The sequence below is a fragment of the Indicator indicator genome, chromosome 11 (genome assembly GCF_027791375.1).
Source record: "Indicator indicator isolate 239-I01 chromosome 11, UM_Iind_1.1, whole genome shotgun sequence".
In the NCBI taxonomy this organism is placed as follows: domain Eukaryota; kingdom Metazoa; phylum Chordata; class Aves; order Piciformes; family Indicatoridae; genus Indicator; species Indicator indicator.
This window is the reverse complement of record NC_072020.1, coordinates 2,657,625-2,677,815: the sequence shown is the minus strand read 5'-3', so window position 1 is coordinate 2,677,815 and position 20,191 is coordinate 2,657,625. Positions and strand designations below refer to the sequence as shown.

At 42.9% G+C, this 20,191-nt stretch overlaps 1 protein-coding gene across 1 annotated transcript in view; it reads left to right on the top strand.

Moving 5' to 3' along the window:
- Positions 1-18,619, top strand: part of SEPTIN7 (septin 7) — an 89,236-nt gene extending 70,617 nt beyond the window's left edge. The window contains exons 10-17 of the mRNA XM_054384942.1: positions 1,615-1,707; positions 3,629-3,725; positions 6,488-6,539; positions 7,776-7,901; positions 10,905-10,925; positions 14,088-14,223; positions 16,926-17,065; positions 18,326-18,619. Coding sequence (XP_054240917.1) covers positions 1,615-1,707; positions 3,629-3,725; positions 6,488-6,539; positions 7,776-7,901; positions 10,905-10,925; positions 14,088-14,223; positions 16,926-17,065; positions 18,326-18,365 — 705 coding nt within the window. The 3' untranslated portion in view covers positions 18,366-18,619. The remainder of the gene's footprint in view (positions 1-1,614; positions 1,708-3,628; positions 3,726-6,487; positions 6,540-7,775; positions 7,902-10,904; positions 10,926-14,087; positions 14,224-16,925; positions 17,066-18,325) is intronic.
- The last annotated feature ends 1,572 nt before the right edge of the window (positions 18,620-20,191 follow it).

Genomic DNA, 20,191 nt, shown 5'->3' with positions numbered 1-20,191 from the left:
GCATGAGGAAAGAGGGCCCAGAAAAGGGCAAGACAAGGCATGAAGTTTCTTATCAAAGAATCATTCAGGTTGGAAAAGACCCCTGGGATCATCAAGTCCACCAACCATTGACAAAGTTTACCCCTAAACTGCATCCAGTTTCAGCTTGCACAGATTCGGGGTGGGGGGAAGAAATTTGCGTTAAGAGAGATTCTGTGCAAAACTTTTGACTTAAGTCTAAAAACTAAAGGCTATTTTCTGCCCTGGAGAAGCTTAAGCAAGGTGCTATGGACCTGAATTCTGGTTTGGCTGCATTTCATGGTTTGGGGTAGGGGGAGAGTTATGTAGAGGGAGATAGAATAGTGAAACCCAGAATATTTCTGAATTTAGAATCACAGAATCACAGAATTGTCAGGGTTGGAAGAGACCTCAAGGATCATCTAGTTCCAACCCCCCTGCCATGGGCAGGGCAATTTTATAAGCAGCTTTATCAATAAATTGGTGAGACTTCCAATAGAGGAGACTTCCCCAAATCAACTTGGCACAGTAAGTCCTTGCACAAATGGGAAACTTAAGTTCTTACAAGACTGCAAACTGATGAACTGGAAACACTCCCCAGGGCTCTGCAGTGCAGCTGTCAGCTAAATGGTCTAATACATTTTTTTTTCCCCTCTCTAAAATTCTGGGAAACTCATCAGTTTGTTTTTAAAAATCTCCTCCAGACAAAACTAAAACCAACACAGTTGGACATTTTTTAGTTATTCTGAAATTTTCATTGGTGCTTGCAAATATTTTATTTTTTTTTTATAACACAACTGAATGCTGAAATCAGTCTGTCAGTCACAAGCTCTATTAAAATAGGCAGGTGATCCTGCTTCAAAAAACTGATGCTCAGGTGAGGTAGAAAAAAGAAAAGGAGTGACAGAAGCAGGGTTTTTTTTATGGTTGGTTGGGTTTAGGGATTATTTTTTGTTATGTTTTATAAGGGACTCAATGGTGAGACTAGGCTGAAAATTTAAGCTGTGTTGTATTACTTTTGGCACGTGGAGGTAGAAGTCCCATCAGTATAAATCTCTGTTTGCTCTGTTGTAGGAAGCTGAAGTTTGTTTTTACTGCTTGGTGTTGATGGATACTACTCTGTTAGCTGTGAGGCTCTGCCCCTCTGAGCCTGTCTTCTGCTGGCTAAGGAGAGATGATCATCACAGTATGGTCTGGGTTGGAAGGGACCTCCAAAGGTCATCTAGTCCAACCCCCACTGCAGTCAGCAGGGACATCCTCAACTAGATCAGGTTGCCCAGAAGGTCTTGTCAAGGTTTTGATGATAGCTGCATCTAGCCTGTGGTCTTCAGGTTGTGTCTGATCCTTAATTATGCAGCTGTGCTGGCAGGGGCTCCAAAGGATCAGGTTGCCCAGAGCCCTGACCAGCCTCACCTTGAATATACTCAGGGATGGGGTCTCAACCACCTCCCTGGGCAACCTGTTCCAGTGCCAATAATCCCTAATGGTGTTAAACATGCAAGTTTTGTGAGGTAGCTTAGTCACTTCAACATCCAAGGATCTTCATAATAAAGAAAAAGGAAGCAAGGTAAATTCCTCAACCAGCTAACAGATTTTTTGTTTGTTTGCTTGTTTTAGATAATGAAAGAAATCCAAGAACACAAAATTAAAATATATGAATTTCCAGAAACAGATGATGAAGAAGAAAATAAGATTGTTAAAAAGATAAAGGTAAAGCATTTTCTTGTGGACAAACTGCTTGCTGAGGTTGGGGGGTAGGGGAGGGTAAGGAGTGAAAACTTTGTTGTGGATGAAGAGCCCACCAAAACCCTTAGAAGACTAAAAAAATCAGATACAAAGCTGCTCTAAGAATGCCTCAGCTGAGGCAATGGTTGACACTTGGGGAGAATTTAAGTCCTTCAGTGGCTAAAATTGGAATGAAAACACAAGGTGATGTTCACTTCATGAACTCTGAAAGGGTTACTTTCTCTTTATTCCATCCCTACTTGACTTTTATCCACCTACCACATTTTGTTGGGTTCAGAACTCTGAAGGAGGCAAGGGCTGTCTCAGAGGTGTGCAGAGGCATACTGTGTGCAGCACAGTTAATTGCTGTCCAGCTAATTGATATCCTGAAACCTTAGTGGAGACAAATGACTGAAAACCAGAAGGACTGGCAGGCTGTTTGAACGGCTTTCTCTGTGTTTAGTCATGGATTTGGTTTCACAGAATCAGAATGCTAGGGGTTGGGAGGGACCTTGAAAGATCATCCAGTCCAAGCCCTCTGCCAGAGCAGCATCACCTAGAGCAGGTCACATAGGAATGTGACCAGGTGGGTTGTGAAAGTCTCCACAGAAAGAGACTCCATAACCTCTGAGGGCAGCCTGCTCCAGGGCTCTGGCACCCTCACAGTGAAAAAGTTTCTCCTTCTGTTCCTGTGGCACCTCCTCTGCTCCAGCTTGCCCCCATTGCTCTTTGTGCTGTCATTGGACATCCCTGAGCCCAGCCTGGCTCCATCCTCCTGACACTGCCCTGCACATCTTTATCAACAGCAATGAGGGCACCCCTCAGGCTCCTCTGCTCCAAGCTCCAGAGCCCCAGCTCTGTACTGTACTGATGTTCCACTGCCTTCAGCATCTTTGTGGCTCTGTGCTGGACTCTTTCAAGCAGTTGCTTGAGGTCCTTCTTGAACTGAGGGGCCCAGAACCGGACACAATATTCCAGATGCAGCCTCAGCAGGACAGAGTAGAGGGGAAGAAGAACCTCTTTTGACCTCCTAACCACACTCTTAATGCACCCCAGGATGCTATTGGCCTTTTGGCTCTAAGGGCACATTGCTGGCTCATGATCATTTTGTTTCCCACCAGGACTGCCAGGTCCTTTTCCCCAGAGCTGCTCTCCAACAGATCAGCCTCCAACCTCTTACCAGTTTATGTTCTTTTATGTTGGAGTCCCTCTTGCTTAGGTTTCTTCTTCTGTTTGTTCAGTAGCTTTAACAGCCTGTAAGAGCTTTTAGTTTATTTTTGTTCCAGTGGGAACCATCTAGGATAGATCAACACAAGTGGAAAATATTCTGGGACTAAGCTAAAAGGAGAAGAGCAGAATAAAAACATGAACAAAAATCCAAAATGCTTAGCTCTGTACCCTGTCCCTTTCAGCCATTTGCAGCTCCTCTTGGCTTCTTTGCTGCTTGTTAGGCTGGGAGGATTTTTGGTTCAGCTGAAAACAAGAACTTGGAGTAGTTCCTTGCCAAACCTTTGCAAACTGAGTACAAGATCCAGTCACAGTAACAGTCTTTGCAGCCAGTGAGAATCTGAACTGATAAATAATTATTCTGCAGTGGAGTAAATAGGAAATGGTTTGCCTGTTGCTGAGCTTACTAAGTAAGAGTAATGTCTGTTTCTTAACTAGATTTCCAGACTAGAACAGTGTAAGGGATTCCAGAGCTGGGTGTGTATATATATATGTGCCATTAAACTAGCCAGAGGTCAGTAAAGATAATTATTCCTGCAGTTGGGGTAAGCTGCATTGCAGTGTTACAGCAGCAAAAGCAGCTGACAGCAAGTTTCTGCAGAGGCATGCTTGCAGTTGTCTCTTGGCAGTAGAAATTTTGATGTATTTTTTGGTTTTCAACTCACATTTTCTTTCCTAGGACCGTTTACCTCTTGCTGTGGTAGGGAGCAACACCATCATTGAAGTCAATGGCAAGAGAGTCAGAGGCAGGCAGTACCCATGGGGTGTTGCAGAAGGTAAGGCTTTTCTCATGAGATTTTCTTTTTTTTTATCCATTTAAGACTTATTACACGTTAATCTATACTTGCTTTGTTGGAAATGCTTCATCTGAATGTGCTCTGGCCTGGAAATCTATCAAATACCCCTTTTGTTATTTTCATAGAATCATAGAATGGCTCAGGTTGGAAGAGCCTCAGAGGTCAGCTGCTCCAACCTCCCCACCATGCCCAGGGACACCTCTCTACTAGACTCAGCTGCTCAAGGCCTCATCCAGCCTGGCACTGAACACCCCCCAGGGAGGAAGCATCTATAACCTCCCTGGGCAACCTATTCCAGAGTCTCACCACCCTCCTACTGAAAAATTTCTTCCTCTGCTCCAGTCTAGCCCTGCTCTCCCTCAACTTCAAACTATTCCCTCTTGTCCTGTCTCTAGACACCTGTAGGAAAGTCCCTCTTCAGCCTTCCTGTAGGATCCCTTCAGGTATTGGAAGGCAGCTCTGAGATGCCCCTGGAGTCTTCTCTTCTCCAGGCTGAACACCCCCAGCTCCCTCAGCCTATCCTTAAGGGCTGGAACACCTCTGCTATGAGGATAAGCTGAGGGAGCTGAGGTTGTTCAGCCTAGGGAAGACTTTGGGCGGACCTTTGAGCTGCCTTCCAATATTGATAGTCTTGGAAAAAGGTACAGGCTCAGCACTGTGTGTGTTTGCAGGCAGGGTTCCTGTTGAAGCTTCACTCAAGAGCTGTAAAACCTGTGGTAACTTACTGCTGTGCTGAGCGTATGGTGAGGCTTAGATTACCACTGTTTGCTTACATTCTTTATTTTTCTTCATATAAGAGCTTCCTCTTACTTAAATTCTTCTTCCTAGAGTGTTCACCTTCAAAATGTTCATTTGATCAGCTTGGCTCACATAAATTCACTTGAAAGTTTCTGGAAGAATTTGGGCTTTATTCCAAAGACATTTCAGTCTCAGTTGCAGGGGTGTAGCAACAAAAAGGTAGCTGCTAATGAATTTGAATACTCTTAATAGTTTGCTTGGTTGGTTTGGGGCTTTATATATATTTTTTTTCAATTATTATTAATTCAAAACTTGTTTTTTTACTGTTATGGTTCTTCTGGTAACCATTGTGACCCACACAATGCTGTGCAGTGAAACAATCACTGTTAAACTGGTTTTCCATGCTCATTGAATTTTTTCCTTGTAGTGTGCACATTGACTCAAGAGAAGATTGATTGATTGATTGATTATCTCATTGTTTCTGGCATCTGAAGGCAATGGACTATAAATTTGATGCAGTGTAAAACAGACCAAAAAAAAAGAAACAAACCCAACCCACCAAACCCTGAACCAACAAGCAGTGTATGGACCAATACTTGAAAGAAAAATGCTGAAGCACTTTGAAATGTGTTGTCTGGCAGGAAGTGAGGTTTGGCAGTAAGTGCAAACCAGCTGCACCAGAGAGGATCCAGCTTTATTTCAGGCTCTTAGCATTTGGAGCTCTACAAAATGGTGCTGGTTTTCTTGATTTTTTTTTTTTTTAAAGAAAATTACTCCATCCATGTTTCACACTCGTGATTGTACAACTTTCAGTAGGGAAGAAGTAGCCTAACTGATAGGATCCTCTGTAGGTGGTTTTAAGTCTGTGGCTAAGGATAGAATACTTAGAGAGGATGCTTTTTTTGAGGGAGTATGACTCCATGGACTTATCTGAGCAGGACTTCCCAGTTTGTGTAAAACCACAGGATAAATAAAGTAATTCAGGAGTGCAGAGACAAGGTGAACACACAAACAGGCTAAATGCTTCAGTTTTCTGCAGGATTCACTGAACTTGGCTTATTTTCATTCCTTCATCCTGGTTTTCTTCCTTCTTCCCATGAAATTGTCCATCTCTGCTTCAGGGGCACATTGGGACCTGCATCATGCCTTTCATCTGTCTATGTTAAGAGCTTTTTGTGTTGCCTTCTCTGTGTGGATTTTTTTTTTTCTCCAGTGTCATTTCATTGTCCCTCAGGGAAATGCCATCCACAGAATCAGCCTCTTCTCCAGTAAGGGGATGATGAGAGGCACAGTGGAATAGGTGGCATCTAATGACAGCTGCCACTCCTCTTTCTTTTGGCCTGTAGGCAAATTAAATACACAACCTTCCTTGATTAGTTAGTAAAGAACTAAGTCCACATTAAAATGAAGATTCTGCAATTCCTTTGGTGGGGCAGGTAGAAAGAGACTGCATTAAGTCTGTCTTAGAATCATAGAATGGTTTGGGTTGGAAGGGACCTCCAAAGGTCATCCAGTCCAACCCCCTACAGTCAGTGGGGACATCCTCCACTAGATCAGGTCTTCTAAAGGTTTTGATGATAGCTGCATCCAGCCTGTGGTCTTCAGGTAATGTCTGATCCTTAATTATGCAGCTGTGCTGGCAGGGCCTCCCTAGGACCATAAAGTGGCAAAACTGTGTTTCTGTGTAGCACCTTATTGTCCTGTACTGACTTGGGGTGTGCCAGTATGGGTTAGGGGAGCACAGGAGCTTTGTTGGTAGGGGTTGATGATCGCCAGAGGTCACTTCCAACCCCTACCGCTCTGTGATTCTAGTGCTGCGTGGTTAATGCTCTCCTACTGTTAACACACACTGCTTGAATAAGGAAGGGCTGCAAGGCATCTGTTGTTGGAAGGAGCATAAAGGCTGGGAGACCTCTCAAAGCCTTACCTTTGTGTAAGACACATATTTGGTTGGCCTTTCAACCAAAATTTACCTTTTTTTTTCTTTTTTCTTTTTTTTGCAGTTGAAAATGGTGAGCACTGTGACTTCACAATTCTGAGGAACATGTTGATAAGGTAAGTTAACTTCCCTTACAGGTAACTTTTGTTTTCTAGTATGGCCAAGAGATTATAAAGCCAAATCTTGGAGAAGAAAAGGATTTGAGCTAGGGGGGTTGCTAATTAATCCCCATATTTTTAATTGCAAACAGTATCTTCTGCTCTGTGCTGTCTTACTTAACCCCAGTTAGCAAGCAGTGGGGAGGTGGTGGTGATTCAGTTAAATAGCTCTTGTGCAACAGTTTTTGTTAAATAGTTCTTCACTTTCTGGTGTCTTGTTCTTGATAACTGTGATAGACCATAGGAGCCTGAGTTGCCTGTTAGTGCTGCTGAGGACTTAGTTGCAGGTGGGTTTGAAAACCACATTTTGAGTGGTGCTGTTGTCTAAAGCAAGAGTGCCTGTGCTGCATGCATTATGTTAGTTGCTATGCAGCAGCTCAGCAACTGTTAGTTTGGTTTATTAAGCTTTGCTTTCCTCTAAGCTGACAATGGAGAGTTATTAAAGGAAGGTAATACTTTATCTTAGTCTTGAGTTTTTAGCTTTTGCAGACTTGAAAGATAGGAAGTAGGAGGTTTTGGGTTGTCTGTTTCTTGCCTGATGTGCTTTGGTGCACTTGCTGCAGTAGTAATGCACAAGTTTCATATTTGTTCTCCCAACTATTTCTAAGTTTATCCACAGAACTCAGTTTACCCAAAGATTGGGCCTGCAGTGATTGAAATATTGCAAGCTTCAGATAGTTCAGTGAAAAAACAATTTGGTATTACGGAATCATACAGTCATAGAATGGTTTGGGTTGGAAGGGACCTCCAAAGGTCATCCAGTCCAAACCCCCTCTGCAGTCAGCAGGGGCATCCTTCACTGGATCAGGTTGCTCAGAGCCTCATCCAGCCTGACTTTGAATATCTCCAGGGATGGACCTCAACCAACTCCATGGGCAACCTGTTGCAGTGTTCCACCACCCTCATGGTGCAGAAGAGCTTGTTCCTAACATCCAATCTAAATCTCTGATTCAAAACCATTGCCCCTCATCCTATCTCTCCAGGCCTTTGAAAAGAGTCCTTCTGCAGCCTTCCTGCTGCCTTGACAGCAGTAATTTAAATGGGAGGAGGACAGCCTTGCAGGGAAGGAGGCATTAACAGAGAGATGGAATTTAATGAAGTCAATCTGCCAAATGAACATGGACTGATACTTTTTTTTTCCCAGCTGGTATTTATATTTGTTGTACTAAGCTGCTAAATGCCACTTATTGACAGAACTCACATGCAGGACCTGAAGGATGTCACTAATAATGTACATTATGAGAACTACAGGAGCAGGAAACTGGCAGCTGTTACATACAACGGTGTGGACAACAACAAAAACAAAGGGCAGCTAACAAAGTAAGTTCTTCTTCAGGTTGTATTGCACTTTCATTTTGTTCTGATTTTCACTTGGTTTAGGGATGTTGGTGGTGGGATTTGGGGAATTTGAGGTTTTTTTTTCTGTGGGGTGAGAGGTATCTGGTTTTATTTGTATCATCCAGTCAGTTGCCTCTTCACTGTGTTCTGTTTTGAGCACTCTGTACCTCTCATTTTCTCTGTTTCACTAAGGTTTGCACCAGTGTTAAATAACTGTGGTTTATTAGATGCAATTCTGAAGAGAGTCCTTACATTGACCATTTTTTTTGGCTTGAGTTTCATTTCACTGCTACTCATTGCAAAGTTTTTTGTACCTTGGTCTTTCTCTATTGGTTGCTATACTGTTTGGGGGATTGTTGGTGCTTTTGATGTTGAATGTTCCATGCTCACTTTAAGAGAAGAATGGGTTAATAGATGTTCGGAAGCTTGGAAAATCCAGACCCACTACTGTCATCTTTGAAATGCTGCCCTGACTACTTCTATGGTTGCTTATCATGGCAGGAAAATTATTGCAACACTGTTTTATCTTTTGAGAGCAGAGTTGCATCATCCTCCCCAGTCAGTTGCTGGTAGCATTGCTGAGATTTCCTTTTTAGCTAGAATTCACCCTGAGAAGGTCTGGAGTTCATTCTGGTTTCTGACCCATGCTTACATTTGCATCTCCTGCCATCTCAGATCCCTGTGCTTGTCCCCACCTGACTATTTCTAGATAAATTTGCCTTTTGGAGCAGTTCTCTCCATAAGAAATCTGTCACTTGGAACACTGCAGTGCTGCAGCTCAGAGGTGCTCTGAGGTTTTCTCTTTTCCAAGAGAAGAAACAAATTGTCTCCGTTTGATCAATTTGATTTGGTCACCTAAAGATGGCAAAACCAACTGCAAACTTGTAAGAAATAACTTTGAACCTTTCCTTATAGTGTCTTAATAAGAAATCAAATTCTTGAATGCATGTCCTGGTTCTGAAGCAGCTGCTGGTTCTCTTTCTTGCTACCTTATCCACATCTTGAGTTGCAGCATTTTTTTTTAATTATTTTTTTAAGCTTTTTATTTGTTTTTTTTTTTTTCTTCAGTGTGCTTGCAGCTTTGAATCCAGCATAGTTAGGCAGGATAGAAGGAGTTTTGCTGATAGCCATGTGTCTTCCTGGTGATTAATTGAGAGAGGGAAGAACAGATAGCAAGCAGTTCATCTCTGCATTCCCTTAGGACTTTGCTCGCCTTTGGAAAGCGATGCCTGGGCTTCAAAATGGAGCAGTGTTTGACTTGGAAACTTGATCCTTTCACAGGAGAGGCAGATCCTGTGTCTCTCTAGCATTAGAGCAGGTCTCCATCTCCTATCTGGTGGTGTGACAAGCACACTGTTAGACACGGATAGACACAGACACAACCTGCAGCTCTAAGGCGCTCCAGTGCTGCTGGCCTTCTGGAAGCTGGCGGAGGAGAGATGCATGAGGAGATGCACAGAGTGCTGCTTGCACTGTTCCAAAAGTATCTCCTCCTGGCAGCTCTTGGGAGCCTGGGATGACCTTTTGTGCCTTTCAAACAGCTGTATTTTTATGGCTTTAGCAGATCTCTGTTTTTCTTGCAACTGTTAAGGTATTTCTTTGACCGAAAAATGTCAAAACAAGCAGGAGTGTGTGCTGCAGGCTTTCCTAATGCTGGGCAGATGAATTGAAGCAGTTCCAGTTGATCAGCTGAAGTTCAGCTGATCATTTTCTCTCTGATTTCTCCTTTGATTCGGTGAAACTTGGACTGTTCTGCAAGTAACTTGACCTAAGTGCCATCTAAAATATGTATCTTCCAGCATTGTGTAGCTCTGGTGGTTTTGTTTTCCTTAATGTGGGGATTTTCAACATCATCCCAACCACTGGGGCGGGGGGGGGGGTGGTGGAGAAAAACATAAAGCAAACAAAATGGCCAGGTTAATCTTCACACTTAAGGCAAACTTGTCTCTTCCAGCTGTGGTAATTGAGATTTCACAGCATGCTGTGATGTGAGAAAGTTGTGTGTTTGCTCTGAGATGGAAGCGTTTTAGCTTGGGCAATCTTTGAAACTCACTTCCTACAGCAAACTGCAAAGCAAAAATCCTTGTAAAGACGAGGCTCAGCCACCTGCTGAGCTGTTCAATAACACAGGGTAACAAAATACACAATGCCTAAAGTCCTCCTAACTGCTTAGCTGAGACCAGGTCTAACCCCTTTTCCTATGTTCTCAGTGGCCTCTGGGAATCGGGTCTAACTTTAAGTCCACCTTGCTCTACGGTGAGACTTACTCTCCGAATCTTCTCTTCAGGCTTTTTTTTGTTCCCCTCCCTCCTGTAGCACTGACTAGGGCAAGGCAGCGTGGGGTTAAGCATCACGCTGTGGGGAGGTGACACTGACATTGCGGCCGAGCCTTGCGCAGAGCCGAGCCCTGCCGCCGCTGAGACCTCTGCTGGCCGTGCGGCTCCGCTGCTCCTTCTGCAGCGCCGCCGCGGTCGAGCACAGCGTCACAGAAGGCTTTGGGTTGGAAGGGACCTTTTAAAGGTCGTCTGGTCCAACCACCCCGCAGCCAGCAAGGACTTCTGGGGGCTTTCATCCAGCGTCCTTCACTAGGTGACGATTTGTAAATCCACAGCTCAGCCTCCACGTGGCATCGGTTTCCAACGACTTTGTTTGGAGCAAGTGGTTGCTTCTGCCCCCAAAAAATCCTTCAAAACGTTTGTGTTGTAGGAAAGCTCCTCCTGAAAGTACCTGCATTCATATTTACCTGGTGGTGTAGTGATTTTGCTGACTGAATTTGCAAAACTATAACAGGCTTTAACGAAATCTTTTCTTGTGAAAACAAAATTTGCTTTTTCAGGAGGAGATCATTAGCTGTAGGAATCACTTAATAATGTTTTTGCTTTTTAAAATTATTGCTTTTTTTTTCTTGCCTTTTTTTTATTTTTTTGCTTTTGTGGTTTTATTTAAGCATGCTAAGCTAAGCCTCTTGTATTTTTTGTTTTTTAGATTTGACACAGTTGAAGGCATGTAAGTGGTCATTTAAATTTTTCCAAAAACAAAAAACACCTTAAAGACAAAAAAAAAATAAAATAAATTTATATAAACACTAAAAGAATTTCACTGTATAATGTTTCAAATTGAAAACAATTTCCTGTTCTCCCACTCATGGCATTGTTTTTTTTCCCTATTTATTTATTTCCCTAGCAGTTGTGGGGTTTGGGGTTTTTTTCTTCCTTATTTTATTATTTTTCTCTAAAGCTGTACTAATGTAAACTTAAAGAAATTCTAAATACTTTCAGTGACAAATCTCTTTGCAAAATCCTTTTCTCTTTAGAAAACAAAATTTTGGCCTAAAAGCCTCCAGATAAATTTACTCAAATTTCAACAATGAGTTAGAAATGGATAAAACTCTGTGAAATTCCCCCAGTTCCTCTCCATAGCTTCACCTTTGTACTTCTAAAGAATGAGAGGAATTTCCAGTCTTCCTGTAGATACTTATAAAGAATCAGAGGAATTTCCATCCTGATCTGTAAATTTACAGCCTCTACATTGAATTTGGGGAACGAATCAATTGATTTTCTGACCATGGTTTGGGTTTTTTTCTCCCTTATTGCTGGGTCGCAGAGGTTCCACTTTGCACATACTTAGAGTAATTTCTGTGTTTTGCAGATTAACATAGAGGGCTGCTTTAAACATCCATCCTGTTCAAGCAAATATTTTCTGTCTTTGTTTAGTGATTTGCTGGTTTTCCTTCAGCTCTTTTTTTGTTGTTGTTGTTGTTCACAAATCCCCTGTGTGTTTTTGTCCTGAAGTGGAGGATGATGTGCTCTTACCCACATCGCATACTCCAGACCTAACAAAATCAGTGTGGCCTGTGTTGTAAAGCTCTCAAGTGTAAATGCTCCCTTGTTAATCAAATGTTCTGTGCAGACTGATTTGTTACCCCTCTCCAAATACAGCTCCCATGCCATCCCCCTTAGCTTATTGGGTTGTCAGTAGAAGGATGGTTCTGCTCCCCTTTCAGGGCTGTAGAAATTGCAGCAATGATTCCTCAGGGCCAAGAGGGAATGGTTTGAAGCTGAGGGAGAGTAGGGTTAGACTGGGTCTTAGGAAGAAGTTCTACAGTAGGAGGGTGGTGAGACTCTGGAGACAGCAGATGCCTCCTCCCTGGGGTTGTTCGAGGCCTCGAGCAGCTGAGTCTAGTTGAGAGTTGTCCCTGCCCATGGTGGGGAGGTTGGAGCAGATGTGATCTCTAAGGTCCCTTCCAACCTAAGCCATTCCCTGATGATTCTGTGACTCAGCACTCAGATCTGCTACCCAGGTCAAATTTTGAAGAGCAAATACATTTGAGAACTTTACACTTTTGGAAGATAACAAGAAAATAGTGCTGTTTTGACAGCTGATCAGCTTTCTAAAAGTGCTGCTACTCACCTCTTCTTTCCTTCTCTGCTCATTTTTGTGTATTATTGTACTTCACCTGTGTTTAACCATTCTTTAAAAGCATTTTTTTTCCTTGACAAAAGTTGGCCTTTTGAATTCCTAAACAGGAAACTGAGGATCAGTTTCACTTCCATATATTACACAGCATTTTATTCACCAATCCAAGCTTTGCAGCTATCAGTTCAGATTCAATTTATTTTTTTTTTAAATGGAAATGCTGTTTTCTTCTTCCTCACTCTCCCCTACCAGTCACCACCTTTTAATATTTGAGGACAAAGATGATATGGCCTTGAGTTTATATGGCATTGATTGCACTGCCAGGTTAGTTGATGAAAATGGGCAAGCAGGAAGGATAAAATAAGCCATTGACAGTCAAATGACTTCCATCCCTTTAAGAATGAGGGGCAAATTCTGAATCAGAAGAGACATTGCTAATTATGTTTCAGTCATCACTGAAATTCAGTAAATTCTTTTCTCCTTTTAAGTTGCTTTTTTTTCCATCTGATTTGCATCAGAAGTTTTTTGTTGCCGTTTTTGGAGGGGGTTTTGTGATTTTTTTTTTTTTTGAGGTTTTAAAAAAGAACATTGAAAGCAAAAATACTCTTTTTGATTGGGCTTATGATCAGTCAGCAGAGGTTCTGTTACCTCTGTTTCACAATTTGCTGGTCTGAGAGACTTTTGCATGCACACACAGTAGATACCCTCTGCTGACTGGTCACAACAGCTCCAAATATATTCAGCTCTTCATTTTTTTTTTTTCCCCCAACATGGTAGTTAAAACTTTTTCTTTTTTTTTTAAGCCATGTGTGTACTCAAAACTGAAACAAGAGCCCACTGATTGTTTTGATTGCTCTTTGTTGAGCAGCAGCGAAGTCTTAACAGGACTGGGGTGCAGCAATCATCCCTGGTTAATTGGCTGCTGAAGGGGAAACTTGCTATTTAAAACCTCTGTCATGGATAGCAGGCTGAAGGCAGCAGCCAGAGTTCAGCAGCAGCCAGGAGAGCAATTACCACAGAGTGTATAGAAAAATGCATGGCCATGATTTTTAGGCATTAAATTTATAAACAGCTTTCTAAAGGCAAGCCTTCTAACTAACACTTGGATTAAAAAATGAATTTTTTTTTTCAGTTGCCTGAACCTTTTTGGGTTTTTTGCACAGTTGCTGTCTCTTCAGAATTATGACCATGGTGTTCCACACAGTTGTAACCTTAACTTCCTCTTGGGCTCACTTTGAAGGACCTAGGGAGGCAATGGGATTTTTGTCTGCAACACTCTCAAAATTTTTATCATCTCCATTAATTTTATATATATATATATATATATTTGAATCAGAAAAATGCCTGAAGATCACTTGGAAGATGCTAATTTTTTTCTGTTGTTGCTGTAGCTTTGATTTCCTCTCTTCCTGTGATCAGGTCCTGCTAAAGATAGAAAGTCAGGAGTTTCTGTTTAACCTAAATGCAAAAAGATATTGCAGGAAATGTCCTTTTGGGGGGGAAAAAGCTTAGCTAAAAAATTAATATAATGATTCAAATTGAATTGAAGCCAGCAGTACATACAGTGATGTTATTTATCTTAATGCTTCAGCAGTTTTGTCTTGTTTGGTTTTGGTTTTTTGTTTGGGTTTTTTTGGGGGGGTTTTGTGGGATTTTGGTTGTTGTTTGGTTGGTTTTTTACAGATGCCCTAATGTAGCAGACAGGAAAAATTAGTTCTTATTAGCCAACTTGTTCTTCTGGATTTATGGCAGGAGCCCACTGGCACAGATGGAGGAGGAGAGGAGGGAGCATGTAGCCAAAATGAAGAAAATGGAGATGGAAATGGAACAGGTGTTTGAGATGAAAGTCAAAGAGAAGGTTCAAAAACTGAAGGACTCTGAAGCTGAGGTAATCAAAACACCTTCAGCCCCAATAAGCATGAGGCTGAACAAATGTGGAGAAGGCTCTTTTTTGCCAAGACTTTGCAACATACCCTCTAGGAACTGTTGGATTTTTATATTTAAAGACATCCCAGTTATTCTTTCCTAGCTTGTTGTCTTTGCTTGAAATGGTTTAAGCCCAAACTTCAAATACACATTTATTCTCTCTTTTTATTTTCACAGTATGTTCAAATACTCCTTTCTTGCTTCCTCTTCTTTGGAATATTTGATGCCTCTTTTCTTTCAGGTGCTAAAAAAAAAAAAAAAAAATTCTGGAGCCTTTCATGGTTTCCATAAGCTATGTAATAATTTGCTTGGCATGTTAAAGAAGCATTTCAGGAACTTGATAGAATATCTCTAAGAAATCATTGGAGTGAGAACTGCCAAAGATCCATACATCAGTTTTAAAGAAGCATTTCAGGAACTTGATAGAATATCTCTAAGAAATCATGGGAGTGAGAGCTGCCAGACTAAGATCCATACATCAGTTTTAAAGAAGCATTTCAGGAACTTGATAGAATATCTCTAAGAAATCATGGGAGTGAGAACTGCCAGACTAAGATCCAGGGTTGTCAGTGCTCTGGTGGTGTTTGCACATACATCAGTTTTAAGAATATTTAACTCCAATTTCTGTCATGTGGGTTTTGTTGGGTTTGGTTTTTAATGGGGTTTAAGCAGCTCTTGAAATGATCTCTTTAAGAGTCTGTTATAAAATTCCATGCAAGTAGAAAATGAGTTTTGAATTTTGAGGAGGCAGCTTCTCACAAGAAGCCTCCCAGAGAAGTTCAAAACTGAGCCTTAAAGGAAGTTTGTCTCCAAATTGGAGGGAAAGTGACTTGGAAGGGGGTAGCTGAAATCCTTGGCAGCTTGGGCATTGTAAGGAGCCAAGGCATATTGCATCCAAGCAAAAAAATACCTCAGTCTGTATTTTATTTCTTTTGGAGAGGCAAATAGATAAGGATAGAAATGCTAGGATACACCAGGCAGTCTTCTGAGGATTGTAAAGCTGGATGTTTTATCTGGAACACTGTGTTTAATCAGGCACTGGATTTAGCCTTCCTCAGTCTTTTGTGTCTGATCTTTTTGGACCCTTTTATACTTGTGGCCTCCAAACCCCTCCTCATTACATGAAAAACAAAGCAGCAGTGTCTCCTTTTTCACATTTGATTGTCAGTCCTGACCCATGATTACACTCTTCTGACAGTGTAGGCAATTAGTTGGAATAATACAATACTTATATGTAATTAGGGAATAAATTAATCCCCACCTAGAATCATAGAATCAGTCAGGGTTGGAAGGGACCACAAGGATCAGCCAGTTCCAACCCCCCTGCCATGGGCAGGGACACCTCACACTACAGCAGGCTGGCCAGAGCCTCATCCAGCCTGGCTGCAAACACCTCCAGGGCTGGAGCCTCAACCACCTCCCTGGACAACCCATTCCAGGCTCTCACCACTCTCATGGGGAAGAACTTCTTCCTCACATCCAGCCTGAATCTCTCCACTTCCAGCTTTGTTCTATCCCCACCCCAGTCCTATCACTCTCTGACATCCTAAAAAGTCCCTCCCCAGCTTTCTTGTAGCCCCCTTCAGATCCTGGAAGGCCACAAGAAGGTCTCCTGGGAGCCCTCTCTTCTCCAGACTGAACAGCCCCAACTCTCTCAGTCTGTCCTCACAGGAGAGGAGCTCCAGCCCTCTGCTCATCCTGGTGGCCCTTCTCTGGACACCTTCCAGCATCTCCATATCCTTCTTGTAATAGAGGCTCCAGACCTGGATGCAGTACTCCAGGTGGGGTCTCAGCAGAGCTGAGCAGAGGGGGAGAATCACCTCCCTTGACCTTCTGGCCACACTTCTCCTGATGCAGCCCAGGCTCTGCTTGGCTTTCTGGGTTGCAAGTGCACATTGACAGCTCCTGTTGAGCTTCTCATCCCCCAGCACCCCCAAGTCCCTCTCCTCAGGGCTGCTCTCCAGCCAGTCCCTGCCCAGCCTGGATTTGTGCTTGGGATTGCCTCGACCCAGCTGCAGGACCCTGCCCTTGGTCTTGTTGAACCTCATGAGGTTGGCTTGTGCTCACCTCTCCAGCCTGTCCAGGTCCCTCTGGATGGATCCCTTCCCTCCAGCCTGTCTGCTGCACCACACAGCTTGGTGTCATCAGCAAACTTGCTGAGGGTGCATTCAGTGCCTCTGTCCATGGCACCTACAAAGATATTGAGCAACACTGGTTCTAGCAATACCTTCTCCCCAAACAGATCCTTAGTACTAGAGGACGAATTACATTTGGGAAGGGTGTTTTTGGCTTTGCCCCACAAAGTCAAGGATACTGCTAATTTGTGCATTGCTGATACTTTAATGCTCTATAATTGGCTTCTTTACTTTGATCGTTTTTATATGCAGATGTTTTCTTGAATTTCCTTGAGTTTGTCACCTTGTAGCTGCTTGCAGCTTGGGCATCATTTGGGGTTTTTTCTGTTAACTCTGAGTTCAGAGATGGAATTAATGCCCTGGCTTGTTTCTGTAACCTTAAGAGTGTTTGAACCAAGAGTTCCTTTCTCTGAAGAGGAAACACACTCCTGTGTTTTCTTGTGTTAGTGTTGGTGCTGCTGTTAATGCAGCTCCAAGAGCTGCTGCCTCTTCTGCCCTTAATTGACTCCATCCCTGACTTTCCCTACAGCTGCAGCGACGCCACGAGCAAATGAAAAAGAATTTGGAGGCCCAGCACAAAGAGTTGGAGGAGAAGCGTCGCCAGTTTGAGGATGAGAAAGCAAACTGGGAAGCTCAGCAGCGGATCTTGGAACAGCAGAATTCTTCCAGGTAAAATGAAGCATTGTCCTGCAGGTCACAGGACAAGCACAGGATGTTAGGATCTGGAAAGGGAGCTCAAAAGCTCAGCCAGGCCAACCCCCCTGCCAGAGCAGGATTGCCTAGAGCAGGTCACACAGGAACACATCCAGGTGGGTTTGGAATGTCTCCACAGCAGGAGACTCCACAATCCCTCTGGGCAGCCTGCTCCAGGGCTCTGGCACCCTCACAGTGAAAAAGTTTTTCCTTCTGTTCCTGTGGCACCTCCTCTGCTCCAGCTTGCCCCCATTGCCCCTTGTGCTGTCATTGGACTTCCCTGAGCAGAGCCTGGCTCCATCCTCCTGACACTGCCCTGCACATCTTTATCAACAGCAATGAGGGCACCCCTCAGGCTCCTCTGCTCCAAGCTGCAGAGCCCCAGCTCCCTCAGCCTGGCCTCACAGGCAGATGTTCCATGGTCTACAGCATCTTTGTGGCTCTGTTGTGGACTCTCTCAAGCAGTTGCTTGAGGTCCTTCTTGAACTGAGGGGCCCAGAACTGGACACAATATTCCAGATTCAGCCTCACCAGAGTAGATCAGAGAGGGAGAAGAACCTCTTTCAAGGCCCCACCTTGAATACTGTGTCCAGTTCTGGTGTCCCCATCATAAGAAGGACACAGAGCTGCTGGAGCAAACCCAGAGGAGGGACACAAAGATATCCAAGGGCTGGAGCACCTCTGCTATGTGGACAGGCTGAGGGAGCTGGGGTGTTCAGCTTGGAAAAGAGAAGACTCCTCCAAAAGAGCTGCTTTCAAATAGCTGAAGGGATCCTACAGGAAGGCTGCAGAGTGACTTTTCTTACAGGAGTCTAGAGACAGGACAAGGGGGAATGGTTTGAAACTGAGAGAGAGCAGGGTTAGACTGGATCTTGGGAAGAAGTTCTTCAGCAGGAGGGTGGTGAGACTCTGGAACAGGCTGCCCAGGGAGGTTGTGGCTGCCTCCTGCCTGGGGGTGTTGAAGGCCAGGCTGGATGAGGCCTTGAGCAGCTGAGTCTAGTTGAGAGTTGTCCCTGGGCATGGTGGGGAGGTTGGAGGAGATGATCTCTGAGGTCCCTTCCAACCTGAGCCATTCTATGAATGCATTGCTCAACTTCCCATAGCACAAGTGCTGTGTGTACACAATAAGTTTCATGCATTCATGCCATGTCCTTCAGTGATTTTCATCTTTTTTCAGGCAGACCATATCTGCATTATTTCAACTCCTTTTGCTTTTCTCTTTCCTGTCGTTTTCAGAACCTTGGAAAAGAATAAGAAGAAAGGGAAGATATTTTAAATGCATCATTTTGACCACCAGTTCTGTATTAGTTGCCAATATGCCAACCTGGACATCAGTGTTTGTTGGATCCTTTTTGACCAATTTTGCACCAGTTGTTTCCATAGTAATGGATTTAACAGCATGACAAAGATCTTATTTTTTTTTGTTTGTTTGGGGTTTTTTTTGGTTAATTTAGATGGAGAATGAGATGCCTTGAATTGTCTAGGGTGTTGTGTACTTGGAAAAATAACAGCTCTGAGTACCTTTTTTGCTTGGGTTATTTTTTTTTTCATTTGTGTTTTTTTTCTTTTTAAACCAAACTTGTCATTTTAATGCAAAAAAAAACAAAAACAAACCAAAACATTTTACTGTTGTACAATCATGTTCTGGTGGCTTGGATGGTTTACAAGCTCTTGGAAAAAAAAGATGCAAGGACTCCTGATGGGGCTTTTAGTGAGGATAAATTGCCATAATATGATGCAAACAATGCTTCTCTATATTATTATAATCCAAGAATTCCATTCAGTGCAGCATATACAATAATGTAATTTAGTCTAACACAGTTGACCCTATTTTTTTTTTGTTTGTTTTTGTTTTGGTTTGGGGGTTTTTTGGACACTTCCATTGTTTAAAAGTACACATGGAAAGAAAGGAAAAAAAAGTAATTATAGGCTTACAGTGCACCTAAGCTTTTTATAACAACCCTTTTATGTTTTGGGGTTCTTTAAATATATGCTATTCTCATTTAGTAACTTCTTTAGCCAGGAGGATCTCATTACTGCTTCATTTTTGTTCTGTTTTCATTTTTGTTTTGTTGTTTTGTTCTTCTTTTTTTTTTTTTTGTAATAACATTTAATTTAGATTTTTTTTTCCATATATATATTGGCCCTCCTAAATAGAATATAGCTTCTTTCATATGGTAGGAACCAGTGAGTAAAACCTTTCCTTTTAACTCCCTTTTTACATTTTATGGTAAGTAGCAAGGAAAAAAAAAAAAAAAGGCATTTATAGGTCATTTCTAGGCAGAACAAAAATAATTGTGGAGTTAACTACCAACCTGTTTCTACCTGTGTGCAGTCTTTTTTTTTTTTCCTCTTTATTTTACTAGAAATGGGAATATGGCCTCAAAAAAGAAAAAAAAAAGGCAAACAAACATCACCATTTGGCATTTAGCTGTATTCATATCCTGCATTTCTGTATTTTTGTTTTGTTTTGTTTTGTTTGTATTGTAAAAAGTCACATAATAAACAATGTTGTGATGTAAGAACCCTGCTGGATCAGACCTTTGGAAGGACCTTTCAGCAGCTCAGGACTTCTCTGGCAAGTGGTTGAACATTTCTCTTCTGCCTGACCTGTGGCTTTTGCTTTGCTGAGGAGCTTCTAGATTTTTACATGCCCCTCCCAGTTCTGTTCAGCAGACTTGGATGAGGGGATGGAATCTGCCCTTAGGAAACTGGTGGATGACACCAAGTTGTTGGGGAGCATGGATCTGCTGGAAGGGAGGCAGACACTTCAGAGAGCCCTGGCCAGGCTGGGTGGGTGAGCTGAGGCCAGTGGGATGAGGTTTAACAAGGCCAAGAGTAGGCTCCTGCACTTTGGCCACAAGGACCTCATGCAGCACTGCAGGGTGGGGGTGAGTGGCTGGAGAGCAGCCTGACAGAGAGGGACCTGGCAGTGCTGGGTGACAGCAGCTGGACAGGAGCCAGCAGTGTGCCCAGGGGGCAGGGAAGGCCAAGGGCATCCAGGCCTGGATCAGGAACAGTGTGGGCAGCAGGAGCAGGGATGGAATTCTGCCCTGTCCTGGGCACTGGTGAGGCTTCACCTCGAGCACTGTGTGCAGCTCT